Below are 18,219 nucleotides of genomic sequence, written 5' to 3'. Positions count from 1 at the left end.
CTGTGGTCTAATAAGTTTTTATTCTCTCTTTGACAGCTGAAAAGAACAAAACGCAGAGGATGATGAATTATTCTTTTAGTCAGGATCTTCCCTGATGTTTCACCTGTTAAAATGTTCAGTAAAAGACAATCCTCTACACTATTAAGTTTCAGAAATGAAGAAAAAAAAATAAAGTGATAAAAACCCAGGTTGTTCCTGGTGCTGAGGCTCAGTCATCATGTTTACACAGCGGTTAATGAACTACAGACTTTCATCAATGAGTTGTTATAGTCTCAGAGGCAGAAAAGAGAGGACTCAACATGTACCAAAGAAACATGGACACAAATATGTAGGAAAAACATAAAATACTTTATTTGATTCATTTACAGCATCTAACAGTTTTATCCAGGGTGCACATACAGTACACAATGACTGTGTATCGGCCCAAAAATAAATAAAACCCTTCCTTAAAAATAAATACCAAACGCACAACTCAGCAGTTTGAGCACACATAGGGAATTATCTCCCAATTAGCGCCGATACATTTTTATCGGTCCCACAGACTTACATGTTTCTTTGAGAAATAACACAAAAAGAACGAATTCAAACAAGGCAGGTCCATCAACCAAGCACTCATTCCAACACTAAACAGGCTCTGTGCACATTTAACCAAACAAAACACAGATTGATCCCAGCTTAGCCCCAGCGTACGGAGGGAATCAAAACTCCAAGCCTGCAGCTCAACAAATCCTCTTTCCATCGTTACTGACACTTACTTCACCAACTACATTACAGTATTACTGCCTACGCCTAAGATAGGCCCCTAGCACCGGTACCCTCGCAGCTTTTTGAGTAGTTCAACATTTTGGGAATCACGCTTTCTTGCAGTTGAACAATATAAATATAGCCACAGCCAGCAGCCAGTTATCTTAGCTTAGCATAAAGACTGGAAAAAGGGGGAAAACAGCTAGCTTGGGTCTGTCTGACCAGCATCTCTGAACACATTGCATCTCGTTCTTTTCGTCTGTACAAAAAACAAAGTGTGAAAATGACAGGCTGTGGCTTTACAGGCGGTTTTGTGTAACCTCTTGACTTCCTGGAGTCTGATCACGTGAGCAGCAGAAAGCCAGCAAGAAACACAATACACAAAGCAGATATAACGTGTGTCAAAGTCTTATTGATCTTCACATCTAATTCTCAGCAAGAAAGCAAATAAGTGAATCTCCCAAAATGTTGATCTGTTGCTATAACGTAAAATACTGCTATTCACTATTATGATTCACAACCAAATCATTTCTTCCAACATTGGAAAACTTCCCAACAAAGAGGATAAATCTAGATTTCTGTGGCACCTCGTCATGGTGTAGGAGCTGAAGCACAGCAGTGGTTTAGTCAGTGAAGAGGAAATCTGCCCCCTAAAGTTATCTGATGAACGATTTTTATCAAAAGCGTGTTACAATGCCACAATTGCACATTTGTTTATATCGGATGTCCCCTGTGAGAATCAAACCTACTGCTTTGATCTATCGATTCAACTTAAAAAGGCCACTTCAGATGAACTTGAGTGCAAGTAAAGACACCATCGACACTGCATTAATCACAGCCAGCTGTTGAATTGTTGATCACAGGTTCTAGGAACTTGAGCAGTGACTTCGTGGTTGTCACCATGAGGTTGAGACTTGTTGCTTCGTATTAACCCTCAACTATGGGAGTGGCATCAATCTTCTCATCTAAGTTTTGTGGGAAATGGGACGCATATTTACAAAAATGAACTGTTCCTACGATCCAGTGCGTGGACACTGTTTTTCTTTCAATACATAATCCGATCAGACTGTTCATTGAGGAAACCGCAGCACACATTAACAAGGCAATAATGCATTTGTCTGACTGGAAAACCAAGAGTGTGAAAATCCTGAAGGCCAAGAACAAACCAGTGGAAAGCCACTTTTTTCTCTGAAGAAACTGGAGTCAAATTATTCATGATATCTCTGAATGTTAAAAAAAACATCCACAGTACAGCAAAAGTAAAGTTTTGGCTATTGCAGTGAGATGAAATAAACATTCATAGAGTTGGGAGAGCAAGTATGAGCAAACATTAAAATAAAAATCTACATTAGGACTGAAACAAACTTATTATGATTTTCAATTGACTGTTTGGTCTGTGAAATCTCAGAAATAGTGAAAAATGCAGAGTCTCATCTACTTAATGACTGATATCAGGGTCCAAAAAATAAGGTGAAATATTCAAGAATTCATGCTGACATTCACTGCTGCTCTCAGCTCTCAGTGAATATAAACAAACATCCTCATCAATAACCAAGGACAATTTAGGAGCCACCAGGGCTGCAAGTGCTGAAAGTCTTCGAAACTGCTGAAGTTATTGTTACTATTTGAAAGCCTTTCCCCTATCTGAACTCTGATATTTACCTCCCCTCCCAAGTCATTTCTTGAGGGATTTGAGCCTCCTTGGGACACCACGGGCTGATCAGCTGGTTTGTTGTCTTGTCGTCCTGTCAGCTCTGAGGTCGTGGGGAGGTAGAGGCGACACCAGGTGAAACCTGGCCATCTGTGTCACACCTTCTTCATTCACCATCCAAGTCCAGCTTAAGCAGAGTTTCCTGGCGGCGCAGAGACACCCAGCTTAGTCGACATACTGCACAGCATAAGCCTTTAACCTGAAGAGGGCTGCTCAAGCTGTGTTCAGGCCAGCTGATACTGGATTTTGGAGGCCAGGACAACAATTAGATTTCTGGGTTAAAACATATATATAGATATAGATATATAGATATATCATCCAATATTTGGGTGGTTAATTTAAATCATTAAGGATTGTCCAGTGAGAGACCAAGACATGAACTGAACTGGACATTTAAAAAAAAAAACTTATCAAAATGCAACACTGTCTGGACAGTTTTAGCTGTAGTCCACTGAAATACACCAAACTCCTAAGTAAAGTAATATGCTTAAAATATATATACAGTTTAAATTGGACCTAAAATACGTTATACTGAAATATGACAAATTATATGAAATGTCGACCAAGCCTGTAATATGAACATAAAATGATTTTCATTTCTGCCAGTAACCAAAGACTAATCCATTTAAGGCTGCAACTCGACTCACTGTTTTCTTGATCACTGTTCACAATGTCAGCAAATAGCAAAATTACCCATCAAAAGTTCCAAGACGCCCGCCAAATGTCTTGTTTTGGCCAGCTGACAGTCCAAAAGGGTATTTAGATTATTATTCCCCATTCAGTAACTGCTGATTGACTAATTGATTATTGTCTAATGTCTTCAGCTCTAATAATCTTTTATGGAACAATTTATCGTTCATGTACCAGCACTCTTTGGGCACTTCAGTACTGCAACTCTTTGTTACTTATCAGCAGACAAACACACCTGTACTATTATCTACAATAAAGTATAATCAGCTGATAACATTGGCCTGGCTGATACAAAGATACAAAGTGTCTCTCAAGGAGATAAAGGCAGAAAATGCAATGAAAGGCGAGGAAAGGTCAGTTAGGGCTGGCTCACCAAAAATGCATCAGATCTGACGGGGCCTGAGCCTGCCAGGCCGCTGATTCAGTTTTAACATTCATGCACTTACATGGAGCTGTCAGTGTAAAAAGGTACAGCAAACTTGAAACTGTGAACATGTAGCTGGTTGGTAGTTGTAGAGGTGGTCTTGCAATCACCTGTCCATCCATAATCTACAATGTACCTACTTATCCTGTGCAAACGAGCAGAGAGGTGCAGTCTATATAGCAGGTGACAGTGGGTGAGAGTAGTGTCTGGGTAAGTCTTAACTTAATCTGCATGTGTTCAGACTGTGGGAGGAAACTAGAGCACTCAGAGGAAGCCACTGCAGACACAGGTGGTGCAAAGCAAGAGAACTAACAACCCTAACCAGTTCTGGATTTCAACCCCAGACCTTCTTGCTGTGAGTGCTAATCCCTTAACCACTGGGCCTCAAGTGTTTCCTCAAATATTGTCCAAATATGTGCACCGCTCTGTCCTGGGTGTCGCCTGTGACGTGTGAGCAGTTTCAGGTTCCTGGGGATCGGCATCACAAAGAACATGTTGATAAAAACTTATCTCGCTCATCATTATTATGGGTTTGTGGGACTTTGTGCTGTTTGTTTATCACCATAGAAACTTTTGTTTGGGGCCCTGAGGTCATTTGCATAACCTCGCAGTGTTCTTGACTTCGTTTGCATCTACAAACGCCTCCAGCATTGTGGCATCTGAGCTTCAGTGAGAAAAGTCACAATCAACAATAGAAATATTTTAATTATCTGATATTTAGTGTAACTTCAGATGTTCTGCTAACTGTACATAAAATCATAGATAAACGTGATTCTTAATTAAGTTTTTTGTACCTTTAGCTGAGGGGCAACAAATGTTAAATGTTGCAGACTGGCTGCAGTAACGTATCTGAACTGGCTCTACTGAAGTGACCTCACAGACATGCAGCACCACCAGCAGACTGACATTTCGTTTTTTGTTGAAATATTAGTGATATATATTAGTGAGTCTGGTGATTGTCTGGTTGCCAGATGAGGAAGCTTAATGACACTGGTGACTTTTGATGATGATAAGGTTCACGTTTACGGTTTTGAGAGAAGTATCTCAAAAACGATTGGATGGTTTGCCATGACATTTGCTGCAAACATTCAGAAAAAAAAATTGGACTAATTTTGGTGGTCTGGTCCCCTGACTTTTCAGCTACCCCTGACTTTTGCTATGTTTCATTTTTTGCAGTTTTTATTCTTATTCAGTTCATTTCATTGCCTTTACTTCCTCTTTGCTCATGTATGGTCTTTTTTTCATTTTATTTGCTTTTATTTTTTCCTTTTGTAAAGTATTTTGTAACATTGTTAAGAAACGTAATATATACATAAAGTTTTTGATATTATTGTTGTTATTATTATTATGATTATTATCATCATCATCTAGTGCCACCAAAAGTCAGTAATGTAGCTGAGTAACTAATTAGCAAATGTTAGCATGCTAGCATCGTCAACTAAGCTGGTGTGCATGGTATAAACATCGTACCTGCATATAAGCGTTGCCATTGTAAGCATGTTAGCATGCTAATGAAATAGGCTCAAAGCACAGGTTCACAGTCCTGCTGGCATGGCTGCAGCCTCAGACTGATGTCTTATTCTCAGCATAGTCACAGTGAAGTTGCCTCTGACCCAAGATTTTGGGAAAAGCATGACTTCCTAAAGAGGAAACACCTGTGGATCCTGTGACTTCATGAGCAGCAGCTTTTCTTCAGTACTGGGGAAACAATGGCTGCACCAACATAGATTTCAAAGATAAGGCGGTTGGTGGTGAAAACGTGTGTTTTTAGAGAAGTCTTTGTTTCAACTTTAAACGCTCCTGTCATGTTTTTTCTGCATGAGCGTTTGCCACATCATAAACACAGCCTCTAAAATAACCATGAAGTGGCAAATCAACACCTAACCAAACAGTTATATCTCAAGTGTACACACACACAGCTGAATGAATGATATCTCCTCTCTGAGAGTGAATGAAGGGGTCTGTGTCAGCGCTTTCACGTGTGCGTGTGTGTGTGTGTGTGTGTGTGTGTGTGTGTGCACAAACTTCTCTTGCCTTGACGAGACACGTGTTTGGATCCATGGGTGGCCCCTGGATGATGAGCGGGTCCTGGGACTCTTTGAGGGAGAAGCTCTGCTCAGTGAGAGACCTGGCCGGCCTGAACTCCTCTCTCCACCACCACAGAGCCATTCCCACCAGCAGCACACTGAGAAACACTGGGAAACACACACACACACACACATCAAACTGAATCACCAGAGCCTCTGCAGACATGACGAAGAAGTTGACGTCAACTTTGTTCCACCTCTTCACCTCCTCTGAGCGGGCAAACAAACAGGTGGCTGTGTGACTGAATAAAGCTGCAAAACCAAAAGCAAAGCACATAAATATATATATATAATAACAATAATATACTTTATTTTTAGAGCGCTTCTCTAGATACTCCCTTTACATGATGAACAAGGTAAGCAAAGAGTATATATGCGTAGCTCAAAACCAAAGAAGTGTTGATATGCTAAAAAAGTGGTGTGGGCAGGCTTGTGAAAATATTAACATTTCATTTCTTATTTAGCAAACTGTTAAATTTAGCAATATAGAAAGCAATTCTTCATAGTGCCTCTCTTCTTTTTAGCCTTCAGGAGTCTGTACAAGCATGAACATGCCTGAATTCTTTAGAAATCCACATCTGGAACCAATTGCTGTAAAGCTCTGTAGCAGTGTGAGCACACAGTGACAGATGCTGCCTGGTGCGTGTTTATGACTCAGCGGGGAGTGACCATGACGACCTCAGTGACATCACATTATATCATCAATCTTGCAGTGGGCAGTTTAAGGCTTGAATTGGGAAGCAGCTCTAACTGCAAATGAAGGGAGTTTGAGGGACAACTTAAATCAGAATTGATCTTTTATAGTCAATATTTGATCAGGAGTCAGTTATACAGCAGAATTGTGTCAGTAACAAACTCAACTGCCAAAGCGTGCTTACATTTCTCTTTGACCATGTAACTTTTGTGCCAGACTTGTGTTGTATTTTTTATTGGTGCTGTGTTCTGGTGCCAACACTGAAGACAGATAAGCACAGGTTATCCGTGGTTTTTCAGTCATGTGGTGAGGATTTGGTTTGCATATTTTTTTAAAAGAGGAGCTCCTTACTGATGAGAGAGAGGATTCCAGCAAACGTGGGATCAGACAGACTTGATGCAGGTACTGTGCGAGAAATGGTCGGAATTTCTTGTGATTTATTTTGTCCCGTTTCTGGAGGAGTGCAGCTGAACTCTGGACTCTCAGACAGCAGGCCAACAACGCACTCGTGCCGGCACACCGTCCTGGTATGTCCGCACACAGGTGGCCCTAAGAACCAGGAAAATGTACAATCATTTGAAAGGAATCACTGATTGTGAGGTGAAATTACTGTGAGTCAAACGACATGGCATGACATAAAACAGAACATGATCATTCTCTAATCCTTTATGACATAAACTCAATTGTACAAAGACAATATATTTAAAGGTTTCACCTCATCAGCTTCATTGACTTTCTGTGTGTGTAAAAATAATTTGAGGATGGAGCGAGGTTCACCACTTTGAGAACACATGATTGTATAAAGGAGATTGCTACATGGGCTCAGGAACACTTTGTAAGGCTGTTATCGGTAAACACAGTTCTGTTAGTTATGTTTTACACACCAGCCAAACTTTCTGGAATCAGGGTTGTGCAAAAGGAAAACTTTTCTTTTTCATTAGCAAAATCACAATAAGACCTGAGACATACGGTACATGTTTGATCTCTCTGGCTGGTCGTACCGTTTGGCTGAAGAACAGGCTGAACGATGACCACGCCACCCGCAGAGGTGGCGTTTGACAGCAGTACCTGGAGGTTCATGCCGTTGTGTTTGTTGGCTCGGCAGATGGAGCGCGTCACTTCTTCGCTCCAATATACAAAACCCTGAGGCAGAAAATACAGTCTTAGCAGAACTGTTTCATTACTTTTATTATCAGCTGAATATGAGTAAATTGTGCTGCATGGTAAACAGTTTTCAATATTCTAAATTATAGAGGAGCAAAACCTTTGCACGCCTATAGATGGACAGGCGCGTGGGTGAAGACCATGTATCACCATGTAAGGTGAAAAAAACCCCATTTTTTTTTTTATCCATCATTAACAATGATAGGGGAAGCATCTATTAAAATAAAGGATCCAAGTTGAATGTAGGGAAATAACGATGAGCACAATACCTTCAACAAACTTTTGTTTTTTTACTTCCCCTACATACATACATCATATTCATTCAGCTTAGTTTCACTCCATATTTTCCCCTGGTCGTCCATGTGCCCCTCTGCAGAGGCTCTAGTGGTCCCCAAGTTTGAAAACCAGTGATCTAGTGGCACATGATGTTGTCAATAGTGAAAGACTTTCCATTCTGATAGTTGAGGTATTTCCTTTTTTACGTTAATTCTACAGTCTGTCCCAAGATGCACTGGGGGAAAGACATCACAGGTCTGTAATGTGCTTGTTTTACCTCAAACACAGCCAGTCCAAAGGGCCGGTCCAGGTAACCGTTAGACTCCACCACTGTTTTGCGGTGACGGCCCTCTAGGTTTACTCTGGAGATACTTTTCATTCCCTGGTCAACCCAGTACAGCAGCTGGCGAGGCATATCTAGAAACACATGACCCGCACCATGACCTGAAACACTGAGGGACTTGTAGACATATTCAACTGAACTGTGTTGGCAATCAGGCCTTGGACGTCAGTGGAAGTGCACACAGACATAAACACATATATGGTTCCTGTATCAATGGGGACGCTATACAATTTGCATAGATTTGACTATGAAAATACCAATAGAAGACTCAATGAACAATTACCTCAGTAAAATTTCAGAACATACCCAGAGAGAGAGCGACAGGTTGGCGGATTAAGTGAGTGACCAGAGCCATCCTGTCCCGACCGTCCAAGCCAGCCCTCTCAATGTTCGCGGAGCTGCCGCACTGAGCCCAGAAGAGCAGCCTGACAGAACAGGAGCAGCTGGTGAAAACCGTATCCGAGTTTAATCCTGTTTTTAAAAGGTCCAATTTCTTGCCTCTGTCTTTTTGTGTGCAAGTTTCATTTTTGTGAAGCACAATGCATTGCAGATGCTCTATGCTTTAAAAAACGGATAGGAAAATAATTCACACTGTGCTCTTTTCTTTAAGTTGGCAAACAAGTAGTGTTTTAAGACTGAAAAGACAGACGTAAAAAAAAGGTGTACCCAAGCTAACCAAAATCCATGTGACTGAACAAAAAGGCTGGAACTCAACACAGCTCTCTTTATCTTGCAGCTGCCATCTGTTCATGTACCTATGTATTGCTATGTACTATATTGTCCCTCCCTGGGTAAATATATGATTAAAAGTTTTGCGTTTAACCACCTCTCACTGTACAGAAAGAGGCATTGTGCAGAAAGACTTCTAAAACAAACATTATCTGTAATTTGAAGATCCTGATGCAACAATGTGTCATCACAGATAAAGCTTTTAATAGGTAATAAACATCCTTGATGAGGCTTTTAACTACTAACTTAAATGAATAGTAAATGCCAGGGCCCTCCTACCCTCGGAGAGGATCCACAGCCACTGCAGAAGGTTTGTCCAGTCCTGTGATGAGCGGACGCTGAGCCGAACCGTCCAGCAGGCCAACATTAACAGACCGGCTCTCCATACTGGTCCAGTAGAGGAGCTGGTGGATCCAGTCCACAGCCAGGCCTGACACAGAACCTTGACCTTTCAGCACCAACACCGAATCCTGCAGCTTTCCATCCATGGAGACCCTGAAGAACATGTGGTGTCAGCTACTGACAAGGAAGAATGCAAGTAATAAAAATGCTGATTTCTCCAGTTCTGTGGCATCGATTTTTACCCTTTTTTTTAGCATCTCAAGTCTGACCCTTTTATAAGAGTGAAACTCTAAATAAGCAAAGTGCTACTTTAAAATGCTGATATACAGCCAAACAGACACCAACATGGACAGGACACACACACACAGTTCTGTTTATACTACACTGGGTATCTGCACATACATTATCATACATTTTAGGCTGCATGTGGGTGACTGCATGGACCCTCGGGATAGTGGGCAGCTGACAAAATGTACTTTTCTTACTTGTTCAGTATGGATTGTGTGGCCCTGTCAAATAAACTCAAAAAAGAAATAAAAACAAAGTTAATAAATATCCCCTGTGGAGGTATTCTAGTCATGTCCAGCTATGAAAAGACTGGGAAGACCTTTGAAGGGGGGGTTACAAACCCAACCGCCTGAGGAAAGTCTTGGGATGCCCCAGTAGGAGCTGTGTGAAAGCAGGAGAGAGGATGTCTGGGCTGTCCTGCTTATTCCTGCCGCCACAGAGGCAGATAAGGTGGAAAATGGATGGATGGGGGTTATGCCTTTGTTTACAGGAGTTGTCACTGTCACATCCCACAAGCATTGCCTCAGCTTTGGAAGCTAACAGAGCAGTGTGTGGTGGCTCCAGCTCTACTCCGTTACCTGTATATGGAGCCTCGTCCTTGCCGGGCCCAGTACACTGTTCGGTTAGAGGCCAAGGCCGCCACTGGCCCCGGTCCGGGTAAATGTGGAGTCGGCTCCCTGTATTCAGTGCCAGTGATGTTTATCCACCCCATTCCTTTGGAAGAGGTGAAAACCAGCTTAGCCTCTTCTCCTAGAAACACACACACAGCAAAACCTGTCAGCCACATCAGAAACACATCAAGAACTTGAATACACAGCACCACTCTCAAGTCAAACTGATAAGGTCAGTGGAAGTGTGCAAAACTTCCAAGTCATGTTTTGGCATCTGTACCAAATGGTAGATATCATATCAGCACTGAATCAGGGAAAGAAAAAAACTAAAAAAACCTGACCAACACCTGTTACTCCCTAATACAACACAAAGGACATCAAACAAAAATAGTTTGTGCTACTTTGTTTGTACAGGCACACTCCTTTACAGTGCCAATAAGTCAAAGTTGACTAAGGTGAGACCAGTTCTTGCGTCATACATTTCATTACTGAGAATACAAAACTGCCACTTCCCACCAATACTGTACAAATATCGTTAGCTGACGCACATTCCAGTGAGTTCTTATGCAAATGTGGTGACTGCATTAACTTCTAGTAGAGCCAGCAGCACCAGCAGGAAACCAACCTTCACCATGCACTCTACTCATTAGGCTATGAGGGATATTAGAGACAGATACAGTAAAAAACGCTTCAAAAATGTAAAACTTATGTGTTATTAAACCAGAGGCACAGTGTACATATCTTTAACTGAATTAGGTGCTGTGACTTTAGGCAGCAGTGAGCTAAAATACTAAACACTGAAGCTAAAATCCTCCACAGAGTTGAGGCGGAAGCGCAGAGTCGGATGACTGGGTGATCCTTTTAACATGATATACAGTCATTTGATGCAATGTTGATATAAAAGACTGGTTAGCACAGCTTTAAAGAAATTGGAGGCTTTATATATATATCATGCCGGTATAAAAAAGTGTAAGTTTAAAGCTTTTGTTTATAATCTTTAAAAATGTATTTATTTGTCTAACTTTTCTCCAGTTTTGAGATTCATGTCTAGAGTTTGATATTCATATATATAAGAAAAAGACCCAGGATCTCTGTGGAGCACAAAACCGTCTTAAACATTTATGTTGTCAGTGGCTGGTTAGCAGGAGCTCAGATCATTGTCTCTCACCTTTGGCCTTGCACTCTCTGGTTGCTGGATTCATCTGGTAGCCCTCGTGGCAGTCGCAGGTGAGGCTGCCGTTCATGTTGACACAGAGCTGATCGCACACATCGCTCTCCAGACACGTGTCCACCTCTAGATGAAAGAACAGCTATTTGAAAAGGAGTTTCGAGGAAACGGCACAGGAATGTGTTAAGAATAGTGTACGTGGTCAAGTCCAGCTCGTGTTACTCAAGAGCAAAGATGGTGTAAGTTTGATCATTTTCTCAGCAGTAAGCTGCTCCATCAGGGTGCTGCTCACCCTCGCACTGGCTGTCCCTGACCAGCCTCATGTCGTCGGGGCAAGCACAGAAGAAACCCATCTGCTGGTCCACACACCGGTGAGAGCAGCCTCCATTATTCACCTTACACTCGTCCTGATCTGCAAAAGACACAAACACCGCATCATCAGGGGTTGTCAGTTTACTCAGTGATAGAAAAAAGGTCTCTCAAGGGAAAAGGCTGGGAACCGCTGCCCTATACGAGTGCTTTCTGTTGGAAGTTTTCAAATTTAGGGACTGTGGGACAAGGTTGGTTTTTCCACACAGGGTCCGATTCCCCCTCTCCTCTCCGTTTCCTCAGTGAGGCTAAATTCTGATCCACTCTGGTTCCTTCCATTCAGATGGCAAACCGCAGCTTCCAAACGAACAGACTGAACACGTGGTGTCTGAAATTGCTGTGCTTAACCACAAGCTAATTCATAGTTTGAATTTTACACACTGTGAATTTGTTTAATTGACACGAATGAACAATAAATTAGACAAATGCTGGACGACAACCAAACCAGACACACTGACGGGGACAATGCACAGGACTTTGATCGGCCTCCTGCCACTGAGTTGCTACAGTACACACTGTTTGCAAGGATGTCATACAGTTACAGGTACAGAAACCGTGAAAAGCAAAGCTGGATGACACTTGTACAGTTAGCAACGAATGATGGTTTTCATTATTGATTAATCTGATGGCTGTTATGGAGTCCATGGTGAATTTGGCAAATGTCTTGTTTTGTCCAATTAACAATCAAAACCTCAAAATAATCATTTTATAATGACATAAAACTAAGAAAAAAAACAGCAAATCATCCCCTTGGAGAAGCTGCAACAAGAGCTGACTTTTTCTTCATTATTTTGCTTGATAAAAGATTCAATTATCAGAATAGTTGGCGATTATTTTCTGCTGATCCACAAAGTTTTGAATCGACTAATCGTTTTAGCTGGATTTTACTTGCATTAATAAGACTGCTGTGTTACCCTATCACTATTTTAAAAACCCACAGATCTATTCTGCCTGTGGCGATCTTAACGCACACCTGAACAAACACCAGTCGTCTCTGAATGAGTAATGCTGGATCCAATACATTTTTTTTTGTTTTTTTTTTAATTTATTTAGGACAGTGCACATTGATGAAAATTGCTGTAAATGTGCCAGTTTATAGCTGATTAGCTAATTTGCAACTGTAGTCCTTGGGCAGAATGTTAGTTGCCTAATAAAGCAACATGGAAGTACACATTAAAAACATGGAAGTACACATTACATAAAAATACAATTACAAAATACACATTTCAAAATTACACTCACAAGCACACAATTTAATACAGTCCAACTTAACCAGATCCAGTGGTCTCAGTCTACTTAATGGACACACTTCTGGGCATCCTTTAACCAGTCTTTAAGCTTTGCTTTAAAAGAGGAATATGTAAGACATTCCCTTCGGTGGAGGGAAGACTGTTCCAGATGCCCCCCCCCCCAAGACAGACAACACATTTCTACCAAAGGTGGTACGTCTGGAAGGGATCTCTACGTCTCCTCTGTCGCAGGCCCTGGTGTTCATACCCCTGACAGTCCTGTTTTTTATAAATTCATTCAGAGGTGGGGAGGCAAGCCCATGAAGACTTTTGTATATAGCGCACGCAAATTTATAGACCTTGAAACTATGAAAACTTAGAAAGCTATACTTTTTAAGGATATTACAGATGTGATAAGAGTAAGGTTTTTTTGTCCAGTGTCTTTAAAGCTTTTTTATAAAGGGATTCTATTGGTTGGAGGGCTGATGAACATGCCAGTGCCCAGCTAGTGAAACAATAGTCAATGTGTGAGAAGATCATGGAATGTAAAAACATCATAGCAGCAGTATTAGTTAATGAGTTCCTTATTTGTCTGAAGTTTGCCAGGTTGTGTTTAACCGAATTAGATACCTTTTTAATGTGTTTCCTGAATGAGAGTGTATAGATATTTGAACTCGTGTACCAACGTGAGTTCCTCTCCTCCCAGAAACACACCAGAATGAACAATTTTTGGTGGCTGTTTTGCAAAAAACATACAGACACTTTTTATCTGTAATCTGATGCGGCCACCAGGCGAGTCCTGCAGTATGGAGCAGTCCTGTACTGCCCTCTGCTGGCTGGCTAGTAGAACATCAGCAACGTAGCACTAAATGTGGGCACTCATAAAGCAGTGGCTGTTTTACATCTCATTCCACAACAACAGGCATTATTTTGCTGCAATAACTTCAGCAGATTTGATCTCAGTCAGCCACAGCGCTGAAGGTATCACGATGCTTCAATGGCAGAAGTCACTGTCGGATGGTCAGACAGCATCTGACACCATCGGGCCCCCTCCACAGCGTCACAACTGGGCTACAGGGGCAGTGTCCAATAATTTGTCCAACTTTTATAAACCGACTGACTTTCACACCCAGTTCACACAGGGCCTTCAGAGGTGAGACAGTAAGAAGGCTTTTTTCATTCTTCACTAACTACTTTTCATGCAGACAACCGAGTACAATGTTTCATAAATTGTTTCAAGGAGAGACAGTTGGTCAAACGCTGATGTTGCCTCTTTGAACTTTATGTAATTTGTGTCCTTTTGTCCAGTTTTCTTTCTTGTCTTTCATTGTGAAGTTATATTGTCATGTCATTATATTGTCAGGTGTGTTGTGTGTATTATTGCTTTGTGCACAGCAACATTGTCAAAATTAATGAAATGACGGGCATTCCCCAAACTGTTGCCACAAAGTTGAAAGCACACTGTTGTCTAGAATATCTGTATGATTTCCCTGACTGGAACCAATAGGCTAAACCATGAAAAGACCCAGACCAAAAGTACACAGAAGTATGTGGACAGGGTCATCTACTTTTGTGCATTGTGTACAGCTGATTTTCTTCAGCTTCTGAGGCGGTTATCACTCACCACAGTTGTCCTCGTCGCTGCCATCGGAGCAGTCTGCGGAGTGGTCACACCTCCAGGTCTGGCGGATGCACTGCCCGTCTCCGCACTGAAACTCTGACGGCGCACACGTGGGAGAAGTCTGCGGACGAGTCCGAGACGAACCGCAAAGCTCCCGAGATTCGTCCCGCCCGTCTTTGCAGTCGGGTTGCCCATCGCACACCTTGTTCGCGGGCAGGCAGGTGTCAGACGGCCCGCAGGAGAAGGTGGTGCAGTTCTGGCATGCGGCCTCGTCACTCCCGTCACCACAGTTGTCCACGCCGTCGCAAAGAAAATGACGAGATATGCAGCGTCTGCTGCGGCAGGGAAATTCATCTTTCTTACACCACAGGTGACCTGTGAAGAGCGAGAGTCACAGTTACAGGTTACACAAACAGCAATCGATGCAGCCTTGATCGACAGAGTGTGTTTCCGGTGTAGAATTAGTGGCACATCGGCTGTTTTCACACCACCAAAATTAACAATAGACTTTGCCAAATCTGAGGATAACCTCATTTTAGCAGTCTGCTTTCTGTGTTTCAGTTTATAATACAGCTCTAAATGCATTTTCAGAGCAACTCAAGAGAGCAACAAAATGAAATATTATGGGATGCATCTCAAGAAAGGATTACAAAATGAGCCTGTTTGCTGCGGGAGAATCTATGTGGGCAGGTTACACAAATAAATTCTGTCAACACATTGGACCAGGATTGGCTTCCAAACTTTTTGTGATGTTACAAATAATGCTCATAGGCCCGCATCTTAAAATCAGATTTCCAGTTAGCCACTTTCAGCAATGAATGTGAAAAAATTGGTCCAGTGTCAAACTTTGCACATTCATCATTCTGCACAGTGAAGCTCAAACATTTAACTGTAGGAACAAGAAGAAAAGCACATTTAATATATGCTGATTGTTTTGCATAATTGCATATAACACCCAGAACTGCGGAAGCCAGAACTACCACAGTATCACGATATGGCAGGACTCTAATGTCCATCAGGGGGATACGTCTGTGTAGCACATTGTGCAACTGCACACATGAACATTACTAACCTGTCTAACCTGACTGAAATTGCATTGGCATGTCTCCTGAGTTGGAGGAAGAAAATCTTGCCTCGCTCTCCACATTTTTCTGGCCGGCATTCAAACCAGCGACTCTAAGGTCTTAGTCTCTCTACCTCGAGGCAACACTGCCAATATTCATCCTGCTGGCATTCCTCACAACAATGTTTATGTTTAACGCCTGCAGTCACATTAACGCCTTTCAGGGACTTTCTCCCGCAGGGCTTTTCTTTGCAAACATTGTGGAGCATTTGGTTCACGCTGAACGCCAAATCCGACACCAATCCCACTGGAATTCAATATCGACGTCTCTAATGAATTCAACGGGATTATAAGTCAAAAATCTGCAACGGTATTTTCCCCACATAGAGCACAAAAATTAAATATCTCTGCAGCGCAGAAACTAAAACTAAACAAAAGTAGATCAACATGCTGTATGCACAAGGTCAGTGAGTTCAGATGAAAATGAGCATTACTGTGCATCAAGATTAGTGTAACATCAAGGCTTTGTGAGGACTTTTGGGACAAAATGTATTATTTTCTGGGATGAAACAGTCCAAAAACAGACCAGCAGGAGCAAACACAACTCAGCTTTAAAGCCATTATAATCAGCTAATGCTCCATTATACAATACCGATGGCTGAAGAGGACAACTAGTGCAGGTAACGGCACAGCACAATAATTAGACTTAACCCATTACACTTTCATAGCATTTGTATTGGCGGCGCCACTGATAAAACAGAAACAAAACCCCAGATAATCACCTTTGAGCTCGGCTTTGTGTGTGTTTTAGGGGCAGTGCGGCCCTCATGATCAGACATCTTGGTGCCACTCTTTTTGGTTCCGGCCTCACTTGTGCACCATGAATAGATGGTGTCAGCAGTGCATTTGCCTTTATTGTTGTCAAAACAGTCCAACCATCAGTCTGTCCATCTGTCTCTCCACTAAAGAGGGAGGTGCCACGGAAAAAATCCCTTTTGTTAATGGATCAGTCACATGTTTACATGCTTGGCAGCATTCGGTTTTTATGCCTCACAAATCTCACAAATCACAAGTCCAAGAAAAAGGCTGCTGCTGCTCCAACTCTCAGCTCTCCTAAAGGGATGCTTAAACCTTTCTGACTGCTGTTACCTTTTGTTCACTTAAATATGGGACTACTCATTCATATCTTGCACTGCCCTGAAACTGCAGTGTCATTTTTATTCTCCTGTTTAATGCTTTATTCCACGAATTTGCAGCTTGTGTTTTATTTTACTCCTTTTAAATCCTGTTTACATACTCTTGTCTTGGCCTTATTAGTACTTCACTTTCCTTGTCAAGAAACGCCAGGTTTGCTTTTATTGCTGAAGAGCTGGCGTTCATGTGCGTGGTCATGGTTTGGGACGGGACCATGTCGTGGACTTTACACTCACCACAGTGGTGTTCATCTGACCCGTCCTCACAGTCCGTGCGTCCGTCACACACACTCACCCTCGGGATGCACGAGCCGTCGCTGCACCTGAACTGCAGCTGCTGGTGGCAGGCAGGCAGGGAGTGACCTGCAGCACCTGAAGCACATGCAAACAGTTCACTGTTAGTACCCAGCACGTCAGTCAGCAAGGGTCAAAGGTACCCTGAAGGACAGTAAAGTAATTACATAACAGTAGCAACAATCACCACAGCTTGCACTTTCCAACAGAAATACTACATCTTTAATAAACAAACTAAAAAATTTGCATATGCTAAACAAAAGTAAATTATCGTCAAAATGCTGATATGAACTGCAGAACTTTCAGATTTATTTTGAGAACTGCACACTAATGCCATGCAGTGGCATAAAGCCTACACGGTTAAGTCTGAAGTTAATCTATACATGGACAAAATAAACCTTTTCTCTGCAGTTTTGCATTCATCACTCGCCTTCCATCACATTTTAGTTCATAAAACCACCCAAATCGCAGAAAACTGAACGTGTTGCAAACCTTACATGCATTTTCGTCCAACTATGAAAATCTTGTCCGGGGTTTAGACTGTAAACAGCTTGGCTATTTCTACCGCTGATCCAAAACTAGGAGAACATTACAGCATCGACTTCACTGTAAACAGAGCTCATTCAAAGCGACCGGCGAGCTGCTCGACTGGAGACGGTCAGCCCGTCGCACCATGACAATAAAAAACAAACAAACACAAACAAGCAGTTCTTTCATGTCGCACACGTGCACAGGTAATTCAAGCGCGTTACCCCAGATATGACTGCAGGTTAGAGGGACGACCAGAAGAAAGAAACCTCCAAGGTGTCCCATGCTCGTTGTCCTCCACGGCTCTCTCGCGCGCGGCGCGGAAATATGACGCACGAGCCGCTTCTGTCAGAAAGGTGTGTGAATGAGGACGCCGCTTTCACTTCCCACCGCCAGCGTAGTTTAACACAACGATGGCGACACGCAACGTGCTGGTCGTTTGTGACGTAGTTTAAATACCTGATATGAGTCTTTAAAACGTTTCATAAACGTCGGTGTTTGTTTTGTATTGCACGAATAAACAACAAATTTGACCTTGAAATATGAGTTGTTTTCTAATCTGGCACTATTTGTCACACACTGTAATGCACAAGTAACTTCTTGGACAGAAAACTATTGTCCCTGAAACTGCTCACCTGTCAGTAACTTCGG

General features: G+C 42.1%; 1 protein-coding gene across 1 annotated transcript; it reads right to left on the bottom strand.

The window, feature by feature from the left end:
* Positions 1-369: 369 nt before the first annotated feature.
* LOC121605676 (very low-density lipoprotein receptor-like) lies at positions 370-17,902 on the bottom strand. Its single transcript, XM_041935704.1, has 13 exons — positions 17,793-17,902; positions 16,984-17,118; positions 14,494-14,865; positions 11,564-11,683; positions 11,272-11,397; positions 10,071-10,242; positions 9,142-9,357; positions 8,440-8,558; positions 8,068-8,207; positions 7,352-7,493; positions 6,702-6,899; positions 5,604-5,764; positions 370-2,597 (listed from the first exon to the last, which is right to left on the bottom strand). The coding sequence occupies exons 1-13, from the start codon at positions 17,851-17,853 to the stop codon at positions 2,562-2,564; spliced, it is 1,998 nt and encodes a 665-aa protein (XP_041791638.1). The 5' UTR covers positions 17,854-17,902; the 3' UTR covers positions 370-2,561.
* Positions 17,903-18,219: the final 317 nt, after the last annotated feature.

This window comes from Chelmon rostratus, chromosome 4 (genome assembly GCF_017976325.1).
Source record: "Chelmon rostratus isolate fCheRos1 chromosome 4, fCheRos1.pri, whole genome shotgun sequence".
NCBI lineage: Eukaryota > Metazoa > Chordata > Actinopteri > Chaetodontiformes > Chaetodontidae > Chelmon > Chelmon rostratus.
This window is presented reverse-complemented; position numbering and strand designations above follow the sequence as displayed.